The sequence below is a fragment of the Cataglyphis hispanica genome, chromosome 4, assembly GCF_021464435.1.
Source record: "Cataglyphis hispanica isolate Lineage 1 chromosome 4, ULB_Chis1_1.0, whole genome shotgun sequence".
Classification (NCBI taxonomy): domain Eukaryota; kingdom Metazoa; phylum Arthropoda; class Insecta; order Hymenoptera; family Formicidae; genus Cataglyphis; species Cataglyphis hispanica.
Window position 1 is genome coordinate 4,902,921 of NC_065957.1, and position 24,285 is coordinate 4,927,205.

At 35.7% G+C, this 24,285-nt stretch overlaps 1 protein-coding gene across 8 annotated transcripts in view; it reads left to right on the forward strand.

Annotated features, from left to right (window-relative positions):
• Positions 1–3,856: 3,856 nt before the first annotated feature.
• LOC126849345 (proton channel OtopLc) overlaps positions 3,857–24,285 on the forward strand; it is a 29,200-nt gene continuing 8,771 nt past the window's right edge. Inside the window, exons 1-3 of one of the 8 annotated variants that reach the window (XM_050591084.1) lie at positions 3,857–4,298; positions 12,382–12,626; positions 13,256–13,398. In XM_050591084.1, coding sequence (XP_050447041.1) covers positions 12,417–12,626; positions 13,256–13,398 — 353 coding nt within the window. In that variant the 5' untranslated portion in view covers positions 3,857–4,298; positions 12,382–12,416. Of the gene's footprint in view, positions 4,299–8,117; positions 8,202–10,164; positions 10,297–11,175; positions 11,316–12,381; positions 12,627–13,255; positions 13,399–17,854; positions 18,315–19,254; positions 19,483–21,497; positions 22,169–24,285 lie in introns of those variants that run through there. The other 7 variants (XM_050591081.1, XM_050591085.1, XM_050591083.1 and 4 more) reach the window with 7 other exon arrangements.

Here is a 24,285-nt window from a genome sequence, read left to right on the forward strand (position 1 = left end):
ACTTTTTCTATGTCCGCATAATCTAGTTCCTACGCAATGTTTGTACTCTTATACCCTTTGTACTATTTGTACCTTACGAATTGCAATACACTCGTCCGCAATAAATAAAATGTTTCTTTTTTTATTGCTGCGATCACATCGCCACATCATCGTAATATTAAGGGGACATACCCGTTTGAACTCTCAAAAAATAAATACATTTTTTTCTAGATTTTTTTCTAATTTTTTATTTTTTACAATATAAAAATTTTCAGCTTAAAAATTTTTTTTTTTTTTTAAATGTCCAAATATTTGCGGATTTATATTTGTATACGGTGTGCACGAAAAATCGAGCTACGTTCGATTTCAAATTTTACGTACGAGTTCCTAATATTTTGCTGAAACTTTTTTGTAATTCAATTCCCCATTTTTTGTTATAAACAGAAAAAAATGAATTTTTTTTTTTTAACAAAAGCTTAATTCAATATGCCATTTTCTTATTTTTAAACATTTTGAAAAAACTGAGATAGCAAATAGCTATTAATATGTTTCACAAAAAAAATTTGTGTTTTTAATTTCAGATATGATCGAACGTTTTGATGATAAAACGAACGTTTTCATTCTACGTTTGGACACCAAATATTCGCAAAATTAAAAAAAAAAATTAAGCTAAAAATTTGTATTTAAATACTTGATAATATTATATTAATATCGTAAAAAAAAAGATTTTATGAAAAATTTTGCAAAAAAATTTAGAAAATGTACTCATTTTTCGAACATTTTTCAAACGAACATGCCCCCTTAATTTTTGTTATTAGAAAATACCTACAAATCAAATTAATAAACCGCATTTCTATTATGCTTGCTGAATAATGGACGAAAGTAACGCCGAGATGAAATTTCAATCATAGTCATCTAAAATCACACTTTCTACATAAGATCAAGTTTGCTTCGTACTGCGATAAGCAGTGAATGCGGCGAATAATTCAGATAACGAGGAATTGTGGCCGAGCGATCAAGTCGACCTAAATACTTGCGACTTTTAGAGTCGACTCCACGACTATATGTTCGCAATCTCTTCGACATCGAGGTAGGCCTTCCTCGGGTCCAAGGTCATCCAGTAACCGACCCTCAAATTGAATCTAATGGAAAACGAGATCCGCATTCGCGACTTTCACTTTGCGGAATAAATCCGTTTTTACGCGAATTAAAAAAGATATTATCAATTTACTTGATAAGCCTGACGAATAAACTATAATTATATAACTATAATTATAGTAATTTTATTACATTTGTTTATTACAATTCCAATATTTATATTTTTAATTTTTTAATATTTATACTTTTAATTTTGCTATTTAATATTTGACTTTATAATTTATAACGATACGTTAAAAATATGCTAAAAATTATTTTGCATATATTAATATTTTTATACATTTGCTTTTTAAATAAATTTCTTAATATTTGACGATATATAATATTTAAATCGAATTTCCGCAAAAATTGATAATAATGAAATGCTAATATTAATTATATTATTAGTAATAAAGCGTAGTTTGAGTAGCATATTGCGTGCTTGTTTATGTATTTTATCGTAATGTCGGCATAATGAAAATTAACAAAATTAATTTTATGTTGTTATATTTGTAAAAATAGCGACACGTGGAAAGGATAATTACGAGTATTTCATATTGAACATGCTGCTGATGTAACAGGAACTCCCCTGAGTGCTCTTGAGACATAATTAATTAAATTATCAAATGGAGTACGTGCCCTTAATTATTCCATCGCCGAGTGTAAACTCAATCGATTAAAAGTACTTTACTTAATTCGCAAGAATATAAATATTACCTAATGCCAATTATCGTCTCGTTAATTTCTAATTAAAATCAACATTGTTGAAATATATCAGTGTGGAGAGCAATGTGTGGAGATTCTGGATGAATCCACACTGAGAGCTGCAAAAAGACAGCGTGAATCGAGAGTTAAGGCGATTGCACGTTAAAAAATTTTAATCGTAATCGTAAAGCCGTAAGTAAATCAATCAATCACAGTTCAAACATTCCTATTATGTTTTAGAATGTTTGATTGTGATTGGTCAATTTTCTTACGGCTTTACGATTACGACTAAAATTTTTTAACGTGCAATGGCCTTTAGATGCGCCGCGTGTACGGAGGCCGTTTTTATCGCGGCACGTGAGAGGATGGTTGTTGCATAAGAGAGCGTGCGAACGGAACGACCCTTGTGCGCCCGATTTAATGCCCAATGTTTGCTCACAGGCTGCCGTTGCGTGGGTGTGTTACTCGTTCTCGGTTTCCGCAGCCATCCTACGATCAGTTCGCCTCCTACACGAAAAATACGAAGAGCGGGAAACGCGCGTTCGATGTTTATAAGGGCATCAGGTAGAAAATAGAAATGGTATTTACTTGTTGTACACGTATGTGTAATTGACGTTTGAGAATAGCAGTTATATAAATAAACGATAAAAGCTGCTAATTAACGACATCGTTATTTTGTGCCGATTAATGAAAGTAATAAATCAAGTTCTTCTCGGTCGCAATGGCTAAGTGATTAAATACATCTATACATTTCTTCGATAAAATATGACTAATAAAAAGAGAAACTCTGTACGCTTTAGTTAAAGACTTTGATTATACTATGTCGTAACAATAAAAATAGACTGTTAGTCGATTCCAGGAGATAGATATTGTGTTAAAAGTTTACCCTACTTTCGCTTGCAAATTAACCTCGTTATAACATCACCGCGATCATCCTCTCGATGGGACTCTGTCGCAGAACAAAAGAGAATAAGGAGCGTGCGAATATTCATGTTTCGAGAAAACCGATCAGCAGGAACAAAGAAATAACAATATTTTCCGTTATATGCGTTGGTGAAGGATCGCGATATCTTGTTCAAATCATCCAGGCGATGAATCCCTCCCCTGAGGGGAGAGTATCCGTAATTACCGGCTAAATCTACCCCTCGTCGGCGTTGCCAGGTTCCGAGCTTTCGAAAGAGGGTGCATTTTAGTCAAACCCCGCACTACAACCCCGCAGTCATCGTTACACGGAGCAGTTTAAGTCGTAATATATAAAATCAATATATCCGACAGACTGGCTTCTCAATCGGCTCCTCAGCGTAATAACGAAAGACTTTGAGAAATTTAAATAAACATTGTATAATTAATAGGATAATATTTAATTACTTAATAGATTTTTGATATTTAATTAATATGATATACGCAATATGATATTTATTACATTATTATTTTATGCTATTTGTGTAAAATATTAGGTATGTAAAAATATTTTATTATTATTGCGATATAATTGACATTATATTAATGAGAAATGGAAAATAAATTTCAACGCGTTTCAAATTTTTTATTTTTTTTTTTTTTTTCTCCGGTACCTAAATCATTTCGCACTTTCCAAAAGCGCACGCTTGAAGCTTCCCGATCGGCGAAAGAGGACAAAGACCGCGCGCGATTCTTCTGTTCGGCGCGCGCGAACAGAAATTAACCCTACCATTTCACCTGCAATAACCCTGATGCCTCCGTTGATCGTACGTGGAGCGCGGCAGTTTCGACGCAACAACGACCATCATCACAACTACCATCGACTAGAAGCGTCAGTGTTATCACCGACGGACGTAAACACAACGACCAGTATACGTACGGGCAGGGGACAGAGGAACCGTCCACGGGGTGGAAAAGCGGGAATCGCGGGAGCTGCGGGTATTGATCGCCTTTTCACATTGCATGGGGGTGGCTTCGCGCGCGCGGCGACCCCCATAACCAACTAAGCGTCGCCATTACACCGCCATGGGCGACCGCGCAGCGTCACCGGCGTGCTAGGAGAGAGACAGGATCACTCGAACCGGCCGGCACGCCGAGACCGAATCGAGTCACGTATACGCACACGCGAGTCCGTCTATCAGGAGCCGCGTAGAAATACGCGCGAGCACGAGAGGAAAGAAGAAGAGGAAGAGAGGGTGGAAAGAGAGACGAAGAAGTCGTGCTCCAAGAAGGACGCGAAGAGAGACCGGCTGCTTCCGGGCAGGGCGCAAGCTCGGGGCTCCTTGTTTACATCCGCCCTGCGCCGACCAGCACGTTGCTTCGAGGCAGCGCGATCCACGCCACACGTTGTTCAGTGAAGATTCACCGCTTCCTATAAATCTGACTGAAGAAACCGGGCCACTAACAAGGGAGCTTTCCTCGTCGAGGTGGCCGTTTTGCCTTAAAACGACCTCGGGAGGTCAGGGACAGGACTTGCCCATGGCACGAACCTGCTTCCTCGATTAATGGGCGCGTGAGTATGTCTGCCATGTGGGCTTTTCACGGGTGTTTTATAGTGTGTCTCTTTGTGTTGTGAGCGTCTCGTACTGATTGTGAGAATTACGTGTTGCGCGCGCGACGATCGACGAATGCTTGTGTCACGTGCATGTTCAGCATGTTGACTTAAGGAATGATTCGCTAATTTGTCAACATTACAAATCGCGCTCGAAGAATGGTGAGGTTTAATTAAAGTGATAATCGATCGTGGCCTCGCAAGTATTTGAAATATGTTAATTTTAGAACGCGATATCGGAATTTCATAACAAGTAAGCCATTATACACAAAGTTATTAAATTGAAGTTGATTTACATTATTATAGCTTTAAATATTAATTAAAATGTGTCAAACAATTTTTATTTTTTTGTTTGCATTAAATCTTGATCTTAAAAAGTCTCAATTTTTAAATACAATTCATTTTTAATATAGTTTAAAAATTTTCACATACTTAAATGTAAATATAAATTTTATTTAAATTTTATTTAAAGAATTAATGACACTATTCAAGCCGTACACATATAATAATATAAAATATAAAATTATATAATGTAAAATATAAAATTAATAATCGATTATAAATTACGAGATTATTTTGCGATATTTATGTGCTCGCATGGATGATCATTGCCAATTATAGTATTTATGGTTTGGCTTTTGGTCTAAATTAGAAATGCAATGCTACTTTTTCGCGCTAGTCTTTCTCGGTCAATGACTTCCTAGCAAAACAATTCCATGCGAGCAGTATCGATTTTTAAGTTCGTTGCGTGTAAACGTATGAAATTAGTTTTTATGGAATGGAGTGTATTTACAATAGCCGAGAAATTTCACGAAAATCATCACAACAATGCAAATCATTATGCAACGCGATACATACATAACAAGAACAAGATAAAAAGCTACAGAAATAAATGTTAAAATTATGCGTGAATATATATGCCATACATGTATGCAAATATATACAACATAAAACATATAAAAATATAACTTAAATTATTTTAAGTTAATATGTTTTCTTAAATAAAAAGATTTTTGCCAAATATAATTATTTGATTTTTTTATCTAAATTATAAATTTCCCATAAATAATGCATTTTTGGAAAAGTGGTTCTTGCACTTCATTGCACCATTTAATCTTGCGTAAACGTGAAAAACGTGCGGCGCGTTTTAAATTATACGTGAAAGGGGAGCGTTTAGCGAGCTGACAAATGTGCGAGGTTTCGGTTCGGCCATGCCGCGAACCTTGAACTTATCGATCAGTCTGTATTTATTACAACGATCCAAAAATCGAGTCAAGGACCGGCGAACAAAAATAAGAGGACTATTCGGATTCTATATACGCACATAGTACATATATATATATATATATATATATATATATATATATATATTACGTTTCGCCACGTTCGCCAGGCCACAGTATTAAATTGTAGTTTCATGACTGAGAAGAAAGAAGGACATGGTCAATCCCTTTCCGAATATATAATTTCTACCTGTATCTTTGAATCACGCAACTGTCGGTAAATTCGTTAAGAAACTAAAATTTTTTAATGCGCGAATGAATGAAACGGAATAAATACGCAAAATATACATATTTTGGATTGAAAAATTGTCAATTGAAACAAAACATTGCCGTTGAAGGAAAATATTTCTTTGTATAGATTAAAAGTAGCGAAGGCTCGGAGAATGAAAGAAATCATGGTAGATAAAAAGTGAGAACATGTCTGTCATCAATCGGACTTCTTTGAAGTTGCAATGAATGGCAGAGTGTTTGTAAGATCGAAGAAAAAGTTCTTATGTATCCTTCCACCCTTTCCACGGTGTCCATGATAATTATTCTTTTGAATTCTTCTTATGTCAGACCGGAAGGACTTAGTGTGTGTTAAACTTCAAAAGGATTCAATGGAGATAGACGAACGTCTCAGCGAAAGGACTACTTTATAAAAGTCATAAAAAGAAAAAAAATAAAGTTATATTGTTAAATAAAATATTAAAATCGGCTAAATTAAACGTCATAATAATGTTCAAACTGAAAACAAAGATAGGCTTCGCATGATGTACTTCAGCATACATTATCAAGTTACTTGCCTCGAGTAACCAAGAATATCTCCAAGAATATCCACCGTCGACCCGCGATTCGAAAAGAGAAAGGTTCCCGCGGGGTACCGTGCGACCATCATAGAGCCAGAATTATTCGCGCGCGAGACACGAAACGCGACGCCAGTGCTTCGATGCAATAGCTTCCTTCGATTATAAACGCGAGAAATAAAACAATGTTAAATTAATCTTTGATAGGAAACCGTGTGATATGATTGTGTGCGTGTGTATGTGTGTGTGTGTGTGATCTAAAAATCGTGTTTTACTTATATCAAAAAAATAATATATATAATTAAAATTAATATATTTATAGAGATTTAGTGGAAAAAGATTTGAGAGACAATCTTTAATAAAAAATAATATTCTTCTAGAAAAATCGATTGTATCAAACATGTTCGCGGTTGATTGAACTGTGTTTCGGTTAATTAAACTTTTCGGTACGTTAAGCACGGTGAACTTAGAAATATTCCCTCGATCCATAATGGAGGTAAGAAATGGAAAAATCAGCAAATCAATTTTTGTGGATTTTTTTATATTAGTTTTTAAATAATAATTTCTGTCATTCTTGTGTAATCTGAAAGTTTTATTATTTTATTTACATTTTATTAATGTGATAATATATATCATTGATAATATAAATCATTGTTATTGTTGAAATCTAAAATGGCATACGTTCTATAAAACATTATTATTTTTCGTTAAATAAATTCAATAAAAAGATTAAAAATTTCTTTCTCTTAATTTTGTTGATCTTTAAAAATAATAAAAATTATAGACGCATTTATATTTGTAAATATATCTGTATACAATCATTACACGCGTTTAATTGAAAAAAAATTGTAAAACATGCACCAAGTTGAGAGAGAGAGAGAGAGAGAGAGAGAGAGAAAGCAAGTCCGGCATAAATATTTCCGAGATAGCAAAGTCAGAGGCGGAAGGACAATAACTGTTGTAATTACCGTAATAACAGCAATTACTATGCAGCGCAGTTACAATCGAGGTAATGTCGATCTTCATAGAATCGTGCTGTATCTGTACATTTCGCAAAACAATACCGTTCTATTTTATTCCAATATTTCAAGCTTTTCTTTGATGTAATATATTCATGCTCCCCTCCCTCCCGCCCCGGCCCCAAAATTATGACATATCGAACAACAATTTTATATTCTAACGTAACTAAATGATTAAAAATCGAGATCCATGTGTGAAATCAATAACTTTATTTAAAACGGTACTTGAGAGAAAAAATATTTGGAAAAAAAAAATATTATCAGTGTATCAACCTGATATATCAGAGTCAGTTAAAAAATTACCGACAGTATCAAAGAGCGAGCGTCATTGACCAACTCGACGCTGAAAAGCATCCCCTCACGGGGGAAGGGGGAGGGGGAGGGGGAGGGGGAGGATGAGGGAGCGACATGGAAGCCGGATCGGTCGATGGATATTACGTGGGCGTCGCGACGCCGGCGTCGGTAGGAAGCTCACAGGTGGTCGCCACGCAGTCTGGCCCTGTTTCGTGTCGGGTACCGTGCCGTGCCACCGGCAGCGTCTCGGTGAGCTGCCGCTTTTTCGAGGTCCACGACCGACCGGGGCCAGAATCGATCCGCGGCTACTTCCGGCTTCCGTTTGTTGTGACGCCCGTGCGCGCGGGAACACCTCAGCAATAACCTCGCCCCCGCGATATACGTGCATTTATGTGTGTGTGTGTGTGTGTGTATACGTGATTCCGACTATCTTTCGCTATCTGTGCACGAGTCACTGCGACTATTCTATCATCGCGAGCTCGCACATGTAAGCCCACGCCGATTGCCGACACGCACTTTGACATTGTCCGAATAATATACGAACACCGGTGGAATCTCGTTGACGAGCCAATCGGAATAATTATGATTGAATGCCTCGTTAGAGCGTTGTTTAACGATAATAGTCATTTTTATATTTATTGTTATCCGTGGATTTATTATCATTAATTATATCTTTCAATAATACTGAATATCTCGTATAGTTTTAGAATTTCTTTTCCGTTTCATTAATTAATAATGTATAATAGTGAACAATTGTCTCTCGTGACTTCAAAAGCTATTTCCTTCAATCAAAATACATATATCTCGATAAATATATTATATATTTCTTTGATATTCTTTGAGATTTAAAACATATTTTAGATTTATCAATATGCATCATTAATTCAAGTTTTCATTGCGTACATGTTTTAATACTGAAAATAACTGGCATATTAAAATTGAAGTACAGGATATATTATCAACAAATAATTAAAAAATGTAAGACCAAATATTCATTTGATTAATTTTATATTTTGTAACAATTTTGCTACATATATTTTATAGTGTTCTTCTAAGTCTCATTCATTAACAATAAGCCGCTCTCGTTCGGGACGCTCCTGTTGCTCCGTTGACATATATTGTAACTTGGGCACTTAAACATTCGTGAAATAAAACTTTTAATTTGCCAAGTGCCAAGTGTATCTACGAATCGTTTAAAGTTACACAACTACCAAATGATTTTATTTACTTCTAGTTAAATAAAGAAAGCTTAAAGTGGATTAGAGTTTAAAGACCGTTCTTGTGCCAAGGCACAAGGATAAAGTAATTAGCCAACAGAAAGAACTTATCACTTTGTTACAAAACACAAAGCCGTTTCAGATTAAACGCTCGATATTTTAATATCAGAAGCTTTCAAATATGGAACTGTCTTTTCTCTCTCTCTCTCTCTCTCTCTCTCTCTCTCTCTCTCTCTCTCTTTCTTTCTTTTTGCTTTGCTCTTTTTAACAAGAGATCTATTTATATAAAATACAAATAATTATTTTATTTATTATTTATAATTTTTTTACAAAAAAAATTGTATGTACAGCTTTATTTCGTCCCAAATCGAATTTTGTAATATATATCTTTAAAGAAAGATTCTAATATATTGTATATTTATAAACTATAAATCTTTCAAAATTTTTTATTCGACCTATTCCATCGATCGACCGATCAATAAGATTTTTGTCTAATTTGATTTAAATCAATTGTACTTCTCATGTGATAATCAAATCATGAAGTTTTCAAAGAAAATAATCTTAATTCACGATAAAATGTACGAGTTCTGAAAATCCTCTCACCAAATAATAAGCATATTCTAAAAGAAGAACTATGTTATTATTAGGAACATCCACCCATACACACAAAAGAAAATTCTTGTATAATATTATTAAATACATGTAAAAGTTACAATGCTCAATTTAATATTATATAAAATAATGAAAATAATAATTATAATTATTTATTTAAAAATTAAATAATGTAACGATTGAATAAATTTAATAAACACATAATCTCGAAATTATCTCAGCATTCAGGCTTACTAGAATGCACATCTAATAGCGGTAAAAAAATTGCCTTCAAGGCATTTTCGAAACCATTATCACTCATGTCGCTTGCTGACAGTGTGTGAGATTTTTAAAATCGATCCTCATTCTCTCGCCCGGAGATCAAGACAAAAATAATCTCGCGCACGTGCATACACCTTTTCACGTGTACGTACAAAGAGAAAAGGAGGGTGCTCCGTATTCTGCGAAAGAAAGAAAAGAATACGAATGAAAGAAGGGTGAATGTAGCAAACGCAAGCGAATCATAATTAAAGCGCGGATCTCTAAATATATGTAACATATGTGTACACATGGTCGACGATGGATGAAAATAGGCAGAGAGGGAGAACACGGAGCTTGCACGAGAGCGAGCTTACAGTGGGCATCGCGACGTCGCGGCGTTACCTGAGCGGCGTTACCGCGGTCGCTTAGGTCAGTTATCGCTGAATCTTTGGTCCTCACATTTTGGTCTCTTACACTTGGATTAAAATAAATTACTATTACTTAGACTATAAGGTATAATATAAAAATCGACTTGTAATTAATTTTCGGTAACGTGATTATTCAAAAACGACGTGAGGTAAAATCTTATCGCTACGAATAGTAATGTCACTTATACAAATTATATATCGCAAAAAGGAAGTATTAAAAAATTATTTTCTCACATATAAATTTTTTATATGTCTGATTGATATATATTTATCTCTTACTGTGCACATATTCAACAAATGTACTTAAGTTTCTTCTTCCCTACGAGCAACACCGTAAAATCACTATTCCATATCTTCATAGGGCTATTTTGTGCCGTTTGCCTTGTTCTTACAAAGATAGATACTGTAACCATGGGAGAGAGGGAGGAAGAGGTAGGTCAGTAACCGTCTTCGAACTTCCATCACCCTTTCAGTGCAGTAAGCAAAGCAAATATAAAGTGATTCGCCTTCTTATTTCACTAAAAATACATTTAATCAAAATATGAATGATATAAAATAAATGTAACAAGATAATAAAATTCGATAATAATTTACATGATATTATTTGACCATAAGAGTATAATTTGATTAAAATTAAATAAGTGCTTTAAAAAAATTATTTAAATAATAAAATAGCACTAAATAACATAAGAACAAATTGCATAAATAAATTGAGATTTAACTTGGTGGATTTTAAAAAATTATCTACAATTATATATCAAAGATGACGTTTCGCCGAATCGCGATATTTTTTCGAGGTGCTCATTCGTTTTCTCGTCAAGTCCCTCGGATAGCATCCACGTGGAAAGATGTATGCACGTGACCAGATGAGTGCGCCAATCGCAGTTCCATGTTTGGCGATCTCCACTATGGAGAGAGAGCCAAGAGTCAGTTAACGGCGATGGGGCTCCCTTTTGAGACAGTCTGATTCGATCCGATCGCGTTTGCACTATCGTTGTCAGACTCTTGCAGGCTCGATCTGTTTTTCATTGAATTCTTACGCGAGTCTTCTCTTCGAGTATTAAACACGAGTATTAAAGTGCGTCATGGGTACCGTAGCCTTAAGTAAGTTCGACGGAATGATTTAATAAGGTAGTACGCGAAATTAAAATTGCTCACAAACGTGAATTAAATTACTATAATCTTAAGAACTTCACGTTTGAAAATATAAAGTTTGAAAAAGAAAAACAAGAATATAATAATCCGATAATAATTAAACATAGGAATATTAATATGATAAATTTTCCCTTGGATTAAAAAATAAATTCAACTTGTTGCTTTTAAGATATTTATTTGTCTGACCCAATAACGATAACAAAAAATATGATTTACCACAAGTTTCATATTTCATTCGATTATATCACTCTATCAGCTAGATACAATTACATTAACGACAGTTCGCCCAAACTTTTATATATGTATTGAAATAATTTAAAATTTGAGTAAGTATAATAATAACATTTAATGGCATAGAATGCCACTTATTTGTATAAAACTTTGTAATAAATTCAGCCTAATTTCGAATATTCTTTAAGAGATTTTCATTTATTTTTAAAAGTCTAGGCTCTTCTATTTTCTACTCTCTTTTATTTTTCTGAACATCAAAAAATACTTTAATATTTGTAAACAATCTGCAAAAGTTGTAAGTGTTTCTTTCGATAGAGAGATGAGAAGCTGTAGATTGTATGCGCTTAATTAAAATCAAATAAGCGTCCAATAAAATCCAACGAGATTTTAAATCTAATTTATAATTTTATAAATATATTGCGGATGGTTATTCATTTGTTTATGTATTTTTATTAAATCATTTTTAGAGATTTTCTTAGAGATCTGTTATCGATGAATAAAATATTTTTCATAGATTTCAATTAAACTTGTACATACAATCATAAAAAAATAAAATTTTATTGTATTTCTTTCTCAAATAGCCACTCACAAAACAATGAACATGGCTGTCGAGCTTTCTTGATAGCAACAAATTTTTTACGAAGAATTTAATTAATTTTTATAAAAATCCGTGTACGAAATTTTTGCGATTATTTAATATATACCGTATTGAAATGTACAAAGTATATTTAATTGTATAAGACAGTTTCTTCGTACTTCTGATTCTAGTCTTCTTCTTCTTCAGATCCTCAGAAAGACAACAAAAAAGATTCTGAAGAGATGCAACGGTGTCCCTATCTCCATGAGATGAAAGAGCGTTTGCTCTCACAACCGACACCAACCGACAGTTTAGACATGGAACGACTCGACGGTGGTACTCCTGTTAAGGAGGCTAATCTGCACAATGATTATCCGGCACATACGAATCCAGGTGTGATACCCGAGCCCCCGGAAATGCCGCCTGACTCTTTAATTGGTACCGTCGTTAAGGTGAGTAATTAAACATAGTGCTACAATATGTTGTGCATAAAAAATAAAATCTTATAATCCAGATGTCTAATGATTTTTTAATAAATTTTCAGAAACGACTTTCTTAATAAAAATATCATAATTTGTCAGAGTACAATTATATGAAAACTATGAGTTCATTGATATTCTTATTGAAAAAAAGTTATAAAAGAATTTCAATAAAAAGAATATAATTTTCAAACATCTACTTTTTTAAAACTAAATGAGAAAATATTATTGATTAAAGCAATGACACATCAAAGATTTTACCAAATAAATATTTCACCGAAAACAATGAAAACTCATACTCTCCTTCATCTTGTTTCACAAATTAGGGCAATAAGATTTCATTAAAAAATTGACTATTGTCATTGATTTTTCTCGGTGAAATTTCATTCTGAATCTCATTTCTTTGCATTGCTATACTTACAAATCATTAATCAATAATGATACATTAAAGGAAGTAGTGTATGTCATAAGAATGGAATTAAAATTAAAAATTTCAATGCATGAAGCAATTGTATATGTGACATAATTTCAAAATACGTAATATGTTGAGGCAGGAATTTTATTGAAAGCGTTTAAATTCATCCTCGTTACGGTGATTTCAGCTCAACTCCGATGGTTATGGTTCGCACACGTCGCCAGCGCATGCGAGGCAGCCCTTAGTTCCGCAGAATGCGAATAACCCACCACTCTGCCTCACTCCCACATATTCTGGTCCAACTACTGGCATGCTGCCAAAGAATGCAAAGTAAGTATACATTCTGACAAATACACGTTCTGAAGATCTTTCACTGTAAAGATATACACAAACATTAATGTAATGTATGTATGCCTCCACCCTGCGAAAGATATAATATTTCGAAATATTCATCTAATCTTTACAGGAAAGTTTTCATATTTCTCTCAACAAAAGGAGATATTCTTAACCGATATAATAGTCGACAATATAATCTTTTTAGAATAATACTTCACGCATATATATATATATATATATATATATATATATATATATATAAAATAAAATTTGTTTCGCATTTTAAATATAAACATCCGGATCACTGGTTTAATCCGAAAATCATCACGCCATATGGATGTCGTGCTTCAAGTACATTGCTTATCGTTAAAGAGTCTCTGGAACCCTTCGAGCGACTTAAAATAGCTTTAGAGATTACTTATTGCAAGACAGTTACACGTTTTACGATACACGGATATCTTACGGACGAGGCCATCGACTCGACTGACTTTTAGCAAGCAAATAGCTTATAATATAGCCGTATATTTATTTCAAGTTGTATATTTAGCTGATGTATCGATCTCTCTGTTACGTAATTAAAGATATCATTAATTGTTTAATAAATATTTAAGAAATCCTAATAAAGTAAGATAAAATTAATATTAACTGCAATGTAAAGGCGCGTAAAAATATTTAAAAAAGTGTAATTTTACATATCTTAATAAGGTAAAAATTAAATAACTTGATGAAGATTTATTGCGATCACCTTATGTAGTGCGCTCTAATAAACTTTGTGTCACATTATAGACAATTTCGTAATTGAGATCATCGAACGTATAGTGAACGGCAAGAACTTGACGCAGCAATTTACAACCAGTATCTACTGAGCTATTCATTAATATGCGCATTTAAAGAGGAAAGTCGTTTTAAAGTACCTTTGGCATATATAGTAACAATATAGATAAATTTTACTAGCCATTAATTTGAAAGGAAAAAAATGAATTAATACAAGGTTAAATGCACAACATATCTATAATCGATTACACTTAAATGTAATTAGTACGCTTGGTATATAAAAAAGTATATAAAAAGTCATAAAATGGATTTAAAATAATAAAAATGAGAAATAATAATACACTAAATGATTATATATAACAAAACATATGCACATAATTTCATGAATAATAAGGAAACTTGACAATAAATATTTTATAATTTACAATTTTTTTTTCAACATATAAATTGAATTACATTAGCAATCGTTTACAAAGAAGTTTAAAGAGTCAGCTGAAAATCTTGGAGAGAGAAATGATCGTTGCATATAAGATTGTATTCTTCCTGGAATAAGAACTCATGTTTCATTTTAGGATAAATTTTAGTTTATTTTCGTTTTTGTAATCTCTCATTCAGAGTTTAGTTCTAGAGACGCGAAATCGTGGCAGCACTGCCAGCGCGTCTCGAAATCAATACTGCTGTGCGTGAGTGTCTCTTCTGTCGCAATCCTTGAAACGCAATATTACAGCACGCAGAAAAATCCTACGAACGAGCTGTTGCGCTCGATTCAAATGTATAAATCAGATTACCACGCGACAGTTCTCGCTTAATTTTTTTCTCCCCGTCTTTAATAGTATAATTAATGTCACGCGATTCTTACACTTCCCGTTCAGTTCTTTTATATTTTCTTGTCATTTTTATTAATCTGCATAGAAAAGAATAATAAATAATAAACTAAAATGGAGATCATATGATAAAATTGAATATATTAAAAGTACATATTAAAAAAAAAAAAAAACTCGAGGAACTTTGTAATTACGAATTTTTATATAATATTAATATTTAAAAACAAAAAGAAAAATCTTGTTTTTATTACATTCACATATTTTTAAAAGATCTGCGATAAATTAAATTGCGATAAATTAAATTAATTAATATAAATTAATCACAAAGCTTCGACGATATTCAGTATCCACTTTTTCAATATGTCTTAAGAATTTATGAAGAAGAGATTACGACATTATGGAGCCCGGGAGAATGGACCATTGCCAAGTCTCATCAAGGAGCTGTCAAATAATGTTAGATTTACACTACTAATATTACGGAAATGCAATGCGATATATGTTTTTAAATAAACTTACTAAACATGTCAATCCGTAGAATGTAACTTAAGAATATTTCGTAATCTCGGATCTCGTTCCCAGATCCTACAACTAACATCTAACAAATAACCTGATTGAAAACCAAATGTAACGCGAGTTGAATTTGACGCGCGCGAAATAGCATAATAGAAACTATCTTAAAATACATTGGAAATAAAGTACGCGTTCGCACATCTGTCCGCGTATATATTCGCGACTTCTTGTTTTTCGGCAAGCAATATTTTTTTCCAATCACCGTGGCTTCTCATCTCCAATATCAACGTAGTGCAATAAATTCCGCCGAATCCTCGGACGCCGCGGATCGAAAACCAATTCCGGCATCACAAATTGACAATCACCGCGTCTTGCGCGTCTCTAGCCGCGCACACTTTCGTTCTTCGTCATTCATCGGTCGTCGCATTCGGCCGGGCATCGGAGTCACGCGATCCGGAGACCACCACTTACTTGTCGCGTACGATCTTTGACTTGGAGAAACGAAACGATGCGAAGAGGGGGTCATACCGACGCGAATTTCGCGCGTGAGGAAGGTCAGTGACCCCGGTGGCAGCGTTATCGAGCGGGTCAGTGGGTCGCAGAACCACGGAGCATTTTGCCCCCCTATCCCTGTAACCCTACCTCCCCCTCACTAGCGTTACCTCACCAGCGGCCACCCACTGCGCCCACCTCTCGACATCTTCCCGTGGGATAGTAGCGGCGATAGCTGAATCGAATACTCGAGTCTCCTCGACTTTGTGAAAATTCGTTTTTATCTAAGCAGAATTCAAGTCAAGATTTCTTACTCGAATGGATACTAGGCCAAGAGCTCTTGCATTATTTCTGCATCGTTTGAATAAAGAATCTCGTTTATTTAATTCATTATATTTTCATCAAATTATCTTCTGCATATCAATATATTGTAATCTTTCAATAACTAATTTCTAGTCATTTTCTTTATGTGCGAACAGAGAGAGAGAGAGAGAGAGAGAGAGAGAGACTCTGTTTTCATTATACGTTGAGATATATTTCTCTGTCCGAGTCAAGATTCGAATCATAAAATTCTAAGAGCAATTTTTAATGTACATATAAATTGAAGTTGAAACTTTTGAATCTGTTTTACGCAAATAATAAGATATCATCGAGAGCATACCTAGGGCGCGTCAATGAAGATAAATTGCGAGAAAGATGGCGAGACATATTTATGAAAAAATTTATGGCACAACAGAAGGGAATTCCTTAACACAGAGAGAACTTCTCTCTAAAAAGTATCGATCGAAATTACGGACAAAGATATCCGATACGCTTCGATACGAGAAAACGAGAAAATATTTGTTCTCTAAATAATCGCCGATACCGTTTGTAAAAAAATTTGTAATAGTGAATAATTGCGTAATATTTCAAATAATTGTATATATATATATATATATATATATATATATATATATATATATACATGTGTGTGTGTATGTGTAAATATATATGTATTACGTAGATTTAGATATCTATAAAAAATATCTATAATTAAGCAATATAAAATATTTATGAACTGCAAACGGCAACGCAGTTTCTAAGGCTCCATTTCTTGAAAAGTATCAAGAAAGAAACGATTTTGCATCTAGGAAAAATTCATGCGAGATTTTCTGAAAAAGAAGTGATATTCTGAGGCACCTAAACGAAAAAAGAATCATAAAGGAGAATTGAAGATGAGGACACTTTAGAATGAGAACACGGGAGAACGTTGCGCCAGCTGTATATGCAGATGAAATTAGCCCACTAGTGTAATCTAACATAAGAAATGGAAGTGTTCTCATTTTTACGCGTGAGAGAATGTATGCAACTAATGACAAAAACATTGTCATGCGATTTATATTACCGATGTTATGAGAAAAAGTATGCAGAAATGAGAAGTGCTCTCGACGAAACCATTTCGTTGCCTCCAACGAAAGACGAGACCATTTCTTCCTCCAAGAAAATGCTGCAAAGAACGGCGTATCTTTAAACATCCGCGAATTCTTTGTCATGATTTTGCCCAAGACGTGTTCATATCTTTAAAGAGGAATTTCAAGAAGTGGTCGAGAGCGCGAAGAAAAAATCCAAGACACGGGATTGCATCGGCCGGGCGGAGAATGCGGAGCATTACGTACCATAAGTTGATACGAGGAGGACAGGGGACAACATCTCGAGGAAAGGAGAGAAAGAGAGAGAGAGAGAGAGAGAGAGAGAGAAAGAGATAGAAAGGGAAGAACACCCCCGCGGCTCTATATAGACCAAAAGCTCTCGCAGTTCGTAGTGCGCTTGTGCGAGAAGCTGCCGCTGCCCGGGAAGAGATCTCCCGGCCAGCCTCAGTCTCCGGGATGCTGGGGGCGGCGATCGTGACTCTACCCCCATTCTCGTGGCGCTCCGATAACACGGCCCGACTGATTGCAGCGCGGTCCCGCTTACTCCTCAGCAACCGCTCGAATTAAGCCCTTCGTTCTCTCTCGCTTCGCATCTTCTCGTCTCGGCCCGCTCTGGCGCGCGCGAGTAGACGAGCTCCGGGCTCTCGTTGTCTCCCTTGAACCGTGGTCCACCCTCCGTCGGCGCCGCCGCATCCGTCCATCAGTTCTCTCTCTCTCTCTTTCTCTCTATCTTTCTCCGTCTCTGTCCCTTATCCGCACCTCCTCTCTCTCTCTCTCTCTCTCTCTCCGGGGATCCCAATCCGCCCTCCGTCTCTTCTCTCCGCATCCACGCTTCACACCCTTTTCCGCCGAAGCCGGGGCGCAGTCACCGCGAGGCCCTTCAACCAACCGCCTCTCGCAGGTGAGTCTCTTCTATCATCTGTCGTCGCGAGTGCGTCGCGATGCTCAAAGTGGTGGTCGTCGGTCAGCGGAGCGTACAGTGCCCGTGATCCTAGGAGATTCTGCCGCGCGCTTGTGTGTGCACGGGATTTTCAATTAGCTCGTTCGACCAAGTACGCGAGATCAGAGACTTTAGGAATATTGCGTATCTTTCCCTCTTCTCTCTCTCTCTCTCTCTCTCTCTCTCTCTCTCTCTCTCTCTCTCTCTCTCTCTCTCTTGTTTTGCCTTTGTCCAACTCTCGCTTCCGTTCAATCGCCTCTTGGTACACTCCGGATATTCTTCCTGATTCCTCTGTAGCTCCACGGTTCTTTGTTCTTTCGCTGCTCGATTCTGCTTCTTGACTGGAACGCTACGCGGAGCTCTCTTTCTCGCTTTTGTGAAAGATAAACAAGTGATTCAATTTAGAAATTCGAGATCATAAATGAATTATTCATTGGCTTGATATAATTATTGAGTATATCATATTTCAATACATATCACATTTTAATATATTACTGATTATATTACGCAATACGCAATTACAAGAGAAAGTGCGCTCCGTTTCTGCGCTCCAGCAGAGAGAAGACTTCAGCGAATAAAAAAAGAAAAAAAAAAATAATGCAATCAAGCGCATGCGTTTCCGGTGAAAACAAATAGTCGAAGAACAATAGAAAATGACAGATTTTTTTAACTCGAAAATTATCTATTAATGTAAAAATTATTCTCTCGTAATAATTAATTGATTTAGATTAATACGATGATTTGAACGAATCCGACTTATACCGAGGCGTGCACCAAAATGGCGACGTAGGTACCAGCACTCTGAAATACGACCACCACGTAGGGGGCACTCGAATACGCGGGGAGGGGAATTAGATCGATTTATTACAAGATCGTTGAGTGTCTTTTTGACAATCGTCAGGAGCTTGTGAGACGAGACGAAATCCATGATGGTGGGTGGTGGTGACTGTAAAGTCGCTACCGTGGAGGTAGAGGCGGCCGCCGCAGGCGACAACACGGCGACACTTCCGGTCACCAGGCCCCTCAATCCGCAAAACTCGCCACCGAACGCACAGGACAACGCCGAGAAGAACAATGCCGCGAACAAAGAAATGGAGCTGAAGAACGTGCGATCGACACCGGCGAAAAAGTAAGGCGCGCGATGTTGAGACGTACGAATGAAAGGATCTGAATTTCAGAATCGCCCCAATTTGCATCTCACGCTCGCGAAACGCGAGCGCTAATGCGCACTTGATAAAATAAGTATTCGCATCAGCGGATCCTTTTTGGGATAATTTTATACAGAAGAAAGAATATATATTTTATACGACAAAGCACTTTTAGCACAGAATATATCGTTTTGTACTGATATATTAAATAAAACGTTTTGCAACAACATCCAATCTTCTTTCTTACGCAAAATTATCCCAACAAGTATATAGCTCGCAAATACTTTTTTATTCACTGTACTTTTCTTCTGAATAATTTTACTGATACGTAATTACGAGTACCGGACATTTTTCCATGCAAGAATGAAATCTAGGTCAAGTATAAACGTTATTTAGGCCGATTGTAGCGTACATGTTAAGGGAGTATAATTATTTAACAACACGTTAATTACGTGTTTGCGAATTTACAGCCATAGGGCCTGGCGTGACTTACGATACGCGCAACGCTGATTCTAATCGGTCAAAGCATAATAAAAGTCAATTAATTCGAGAGTGATTTAAACTGCAATTTTATTTTGTATTTGAAAATAAGAAATTACGAAAATTACAATTATAATTGCAAAATAGAATCAATTAATGATTGATTATATAAAGATTTAATTTTTTACCATATTGTGTAAATATATTAAAACTACTGTCATTTATGAAAAAAATTAATATTTTTTATCGTTTTATTAATTAGATGCTTAAAACACGGTAGCTATAATTTTCGAAAACAAGTTATTTCGTTGTAATATTAATTTCCGGTTACTCATGTTGCGTGTGTAACAGCACAAATGCTGTAACTTTACGAATAAAGAAATATCGATGCGTCTGTCTACACGAAAACATTCGTCTCTGAAGCGTGAAAGGCAACGGATCGTATACAGTCATAACACGAATATGACGTTACGAGACTAAATAAAATTGAAACAAAAGATGCAAATATCGATTGTAAAAGTATGCAAAAGAGCTTATTTGCATAATGATACGATTTATAATCTACATAAAATAATATAGGATTAAACAAAGAAAGTTATATACAATAAGATATTAAGTTTTGAAACGTAAAAACCGCAAAAGTAATCTTTCGCAGCAAATAATGAAAAATTCCTATTATCTATACATGTAGCTTACGAATATTCGTACTAATTTGTATTAAATTAACATGCGTCGATGGTTGGACCGTCTCTGAATAGTTTGAGTTACAGAAGGATAGAAAGCGTTGGTAAGACGTTACCTTCGCTCTACTCTAAAAGAACATCCGGTCTGCGAGAAAATAGTAACAGGGGCTCGAAATGGAAACGAGATAGTCGAGTTCGGCTCGCATGTCTATTTACGACATAGTTCGTTAACCCGTGCACAGCTTGGATGGATACGTGACGCTTATATCACGTCTATGAACGACGTGCATAATATATGTACACGTGCGACGAATGACAATTAATTGATCTTTAGAGAAATATCGCTCGAGGAATAAAACGAAACCGGAAATTTCGATTCTTGTGAAATAATATTTACAAATGCTATTTTAAATCTTTACAAAAAAAAAAAAAAAAGCATCAAGGTGACGTAGATGATGGCTTCGCGGACGGTGATAGAAAAACTATATAGAGTCGCGGATAAATCGGACAGTTCGCGCGCTACTTTTCAATTGACTAAATATCGATTGGACGTGACAAGTGTAGTCATATGTGCATCCCGCGACGAAGCAATAGTTATCTCGGATTACACAGCCGCAGTCGCAATTGCATTAATACGGTCTCGAGCCAATGCCATCGGCAGTCCACGCGTTGCATCCGCCGCACAACACAGTGCCGCCACAAATCTCTCGCGCGAGTGTAATTTCACTTAAATTTAATTAACTCAGAAATTGAGATTTCCAACCGTTGTTGTCGCGGCCGCGCAATTTATATCAAAGTCCAGTGATTAATAAAGGTCTTGCGAAATAATGCCGTGTCGCATAAGACCGGTTTCGCCAAATTTCTAATTAAAAAGTGTTTTAATGCGACTTGCACACATAGTGTATGACAGATTATATTTAAAATATAAATAACTATGATTTTTGTTGGAGTTAAAAAATTCATTAAACGATCATAATAAATTAGAATGTTTGAGATTGATTTTTCGGTGCGAAAATAAGGATGGTATGGTCCATGACAATCGAGGAGAGTCGACGTAAATCGAGTTATCGCCAATTATAAAATTACTACGGACGGTTTCTCTCTCGTTTGTTGTCACAGGCAAAGTAAAGAATGTAAATGACTGAAGATCTAACTATCAAGCAATCAAGATCATCGTAAAAAAGTATGAAGATTACGTGTAAAATATGGAAGGAAAATGAATTACGTATTGGGAGAAATTACGTATTTAAATTGCTGGAACAACTTTTTCAATGCTTGCTAATTGACCCCGTAATTCCGTAGTACACAATGTATACGGTGATGTTGGACGATGACAACGATTTAAACGAGCGCGACTTTTAAGCTCGACTCGAATGTACGCGGACAGCTTACATCCTCGAGTAGAGTTCCGTTTGAAAGGATTTGAGAAATGATAGAGTCTTGAAAGCGGATGAGACGAGGTTAAGCCCATAAGAGGGCGAGGAAACAGGGAGGAGCACCGAAAGTAGGTACTTCGAGATATCGACCAGTCTGGACCGTTCTATGCGTCCGCGCTACTGTTACCATTTTCTCGCACGCTCCTTGTTTGCAACTGGAAAAAAAACTAACTGTACAAAACGTCGTTTTTTTTTTCCCCGTACAGAAAATAAGATTGCGATCCGCTTTTCCTCGATATTCCTCCACTCTTCAGAGCAGCTGCTCGTTAATTTATTCACAATCTCGCGCGCATGCAAAATCTATAGTCACGGAAACATAAAACATAAAAATAAAAAAATCGCGTATATAATAATAATCTTTTTACTTCGCTTCTAATTTCAAACAAACGTAAAATGACGTAAGATAAATTTTCTAAACTTGTAGACAAATAATTTCCTAAAGTTGTGCCGCTCTATGATGACTCGGTATCAAGAATCCGCGTAATAAAGCAAATAGATTGAGATACTGAGCAATATTCAGAGCGAGAAACTCGTCCATTGTCATTGAAACGTTCCGCCTGCCAACCCAATTGTGGCGAACAATAGTCGCGATCTGCCCGATCAATCCAATTAGGAACGGCTTAGTTATACAGCTCCTCAGCTAATTAATATCAATGAATTTGTGCAAATGTAATTAATACGCTTGCTCGCCTAACATAAATTTGCGCGCCGATAAAATGAACGACAACGTATATAAGGCATATCAAAAATAGTCGAATGTCTCTTTTTTCTACAATTTTCTTGATGAATTTTATATAAATGTGTATTTAATTTTTTCTCCGACCAAAAATTAGCAATTTTAATTCAAATTTTAGCTAGAAAAATATGCAATAATAAAAGAAACGATAAATGGCGATCTTTCGCGACATTTTCGATAAATAAAATCGCCTACGAATTAACTAAAATAGCTATATAATTGAGAGAACATCCCCGATGAATCTCCCTTTGATATTATAAAATCAATTAAAACGAGAATGTAAAACAAACTTTAGAAGCAACAGTTTTAAATAAAAAAGCAATCCGCGAACTCTCGTGAAAAGATGGAAAATACCACCGCCTCTATTCAAACAAGCATCTCACCTATTCCATACATCCGGGAAGAGAAAAAAAAAAAAATCTCTGACACGAGTGTACAGGCTCCGGTACGGGGCACAATAAAGTCTGCACCCCAACCCCTGAAATGCCACGGTGACAAAGGGCGGTTAAGCCCTTCTCGACGTAGACGTAACGCATACGTGTTGTCGCGACGCGCGCGGGCGTCGTTGCTTGCCGCGAAGCGAAGCGGAGACGTGCCGTCCCTCCTGCGTGCGCGCGGCCTCGTTTTCCTGTGGAAAAGCCTCATTTCCCGCGCGATTGATTCTTGGTGAGATCGCGCACCGGGTTTGCGATCGGCATTATATATAGACCATCGATTGCGACGCCTAACCTTTAAGCGAGAAAAAGAGCGTAACGAGGATGAGGCGGGCGGTTAAGTGCGTCCGAGATGTTCGAGCGGCAGTCATGCTCGTCGATTAAAAGCGAATGCACCAGGTCAACTGTTATCGAAGATCGACCCCGTTGTCGCGTTCGGAATAATCGTTTCTTCCAAGATCAAGCGGTCGCACAATCGAAATTAACTGCTATATTAATTTATTTGTGAATTATCTTTGATTTATTAAATGTTTTAGTTCTGGTATTATATATATATATATATATATATATATATATATATATATACGTTATATATTTTTGATTAATCAGTAATGCAATGTTATCAAGTGAATGTGTGCGTGTTGGTTTCTATCAAAAATACGAAACATTACAATTTGGTGACACGTGTAATTTTTTTGATATGTACAATCGATTAATTGCTGTTAATCGCTAATAAAACATAATAAAATTAGAACGTAATATTTAATAGCTCGGTTGTTCAATTATATTCGTTAATGATTCTCTTTTAAACTATCTGTTATTAATAATAATAAAAGTTAAATATTTAATAATTGTTATGTAGGTTAAATGGAATATCGAGGACGCGTACAGTTATATTCGGTGAAAACAATGAAAATTCGATGAGTCGGTACGTCATCATAGTTGAAAAGCGAAAACAGAAATAGCACACTCGTGTGAATCGACTTGCGCAATCACGGGCGCAACAGTCGACGCT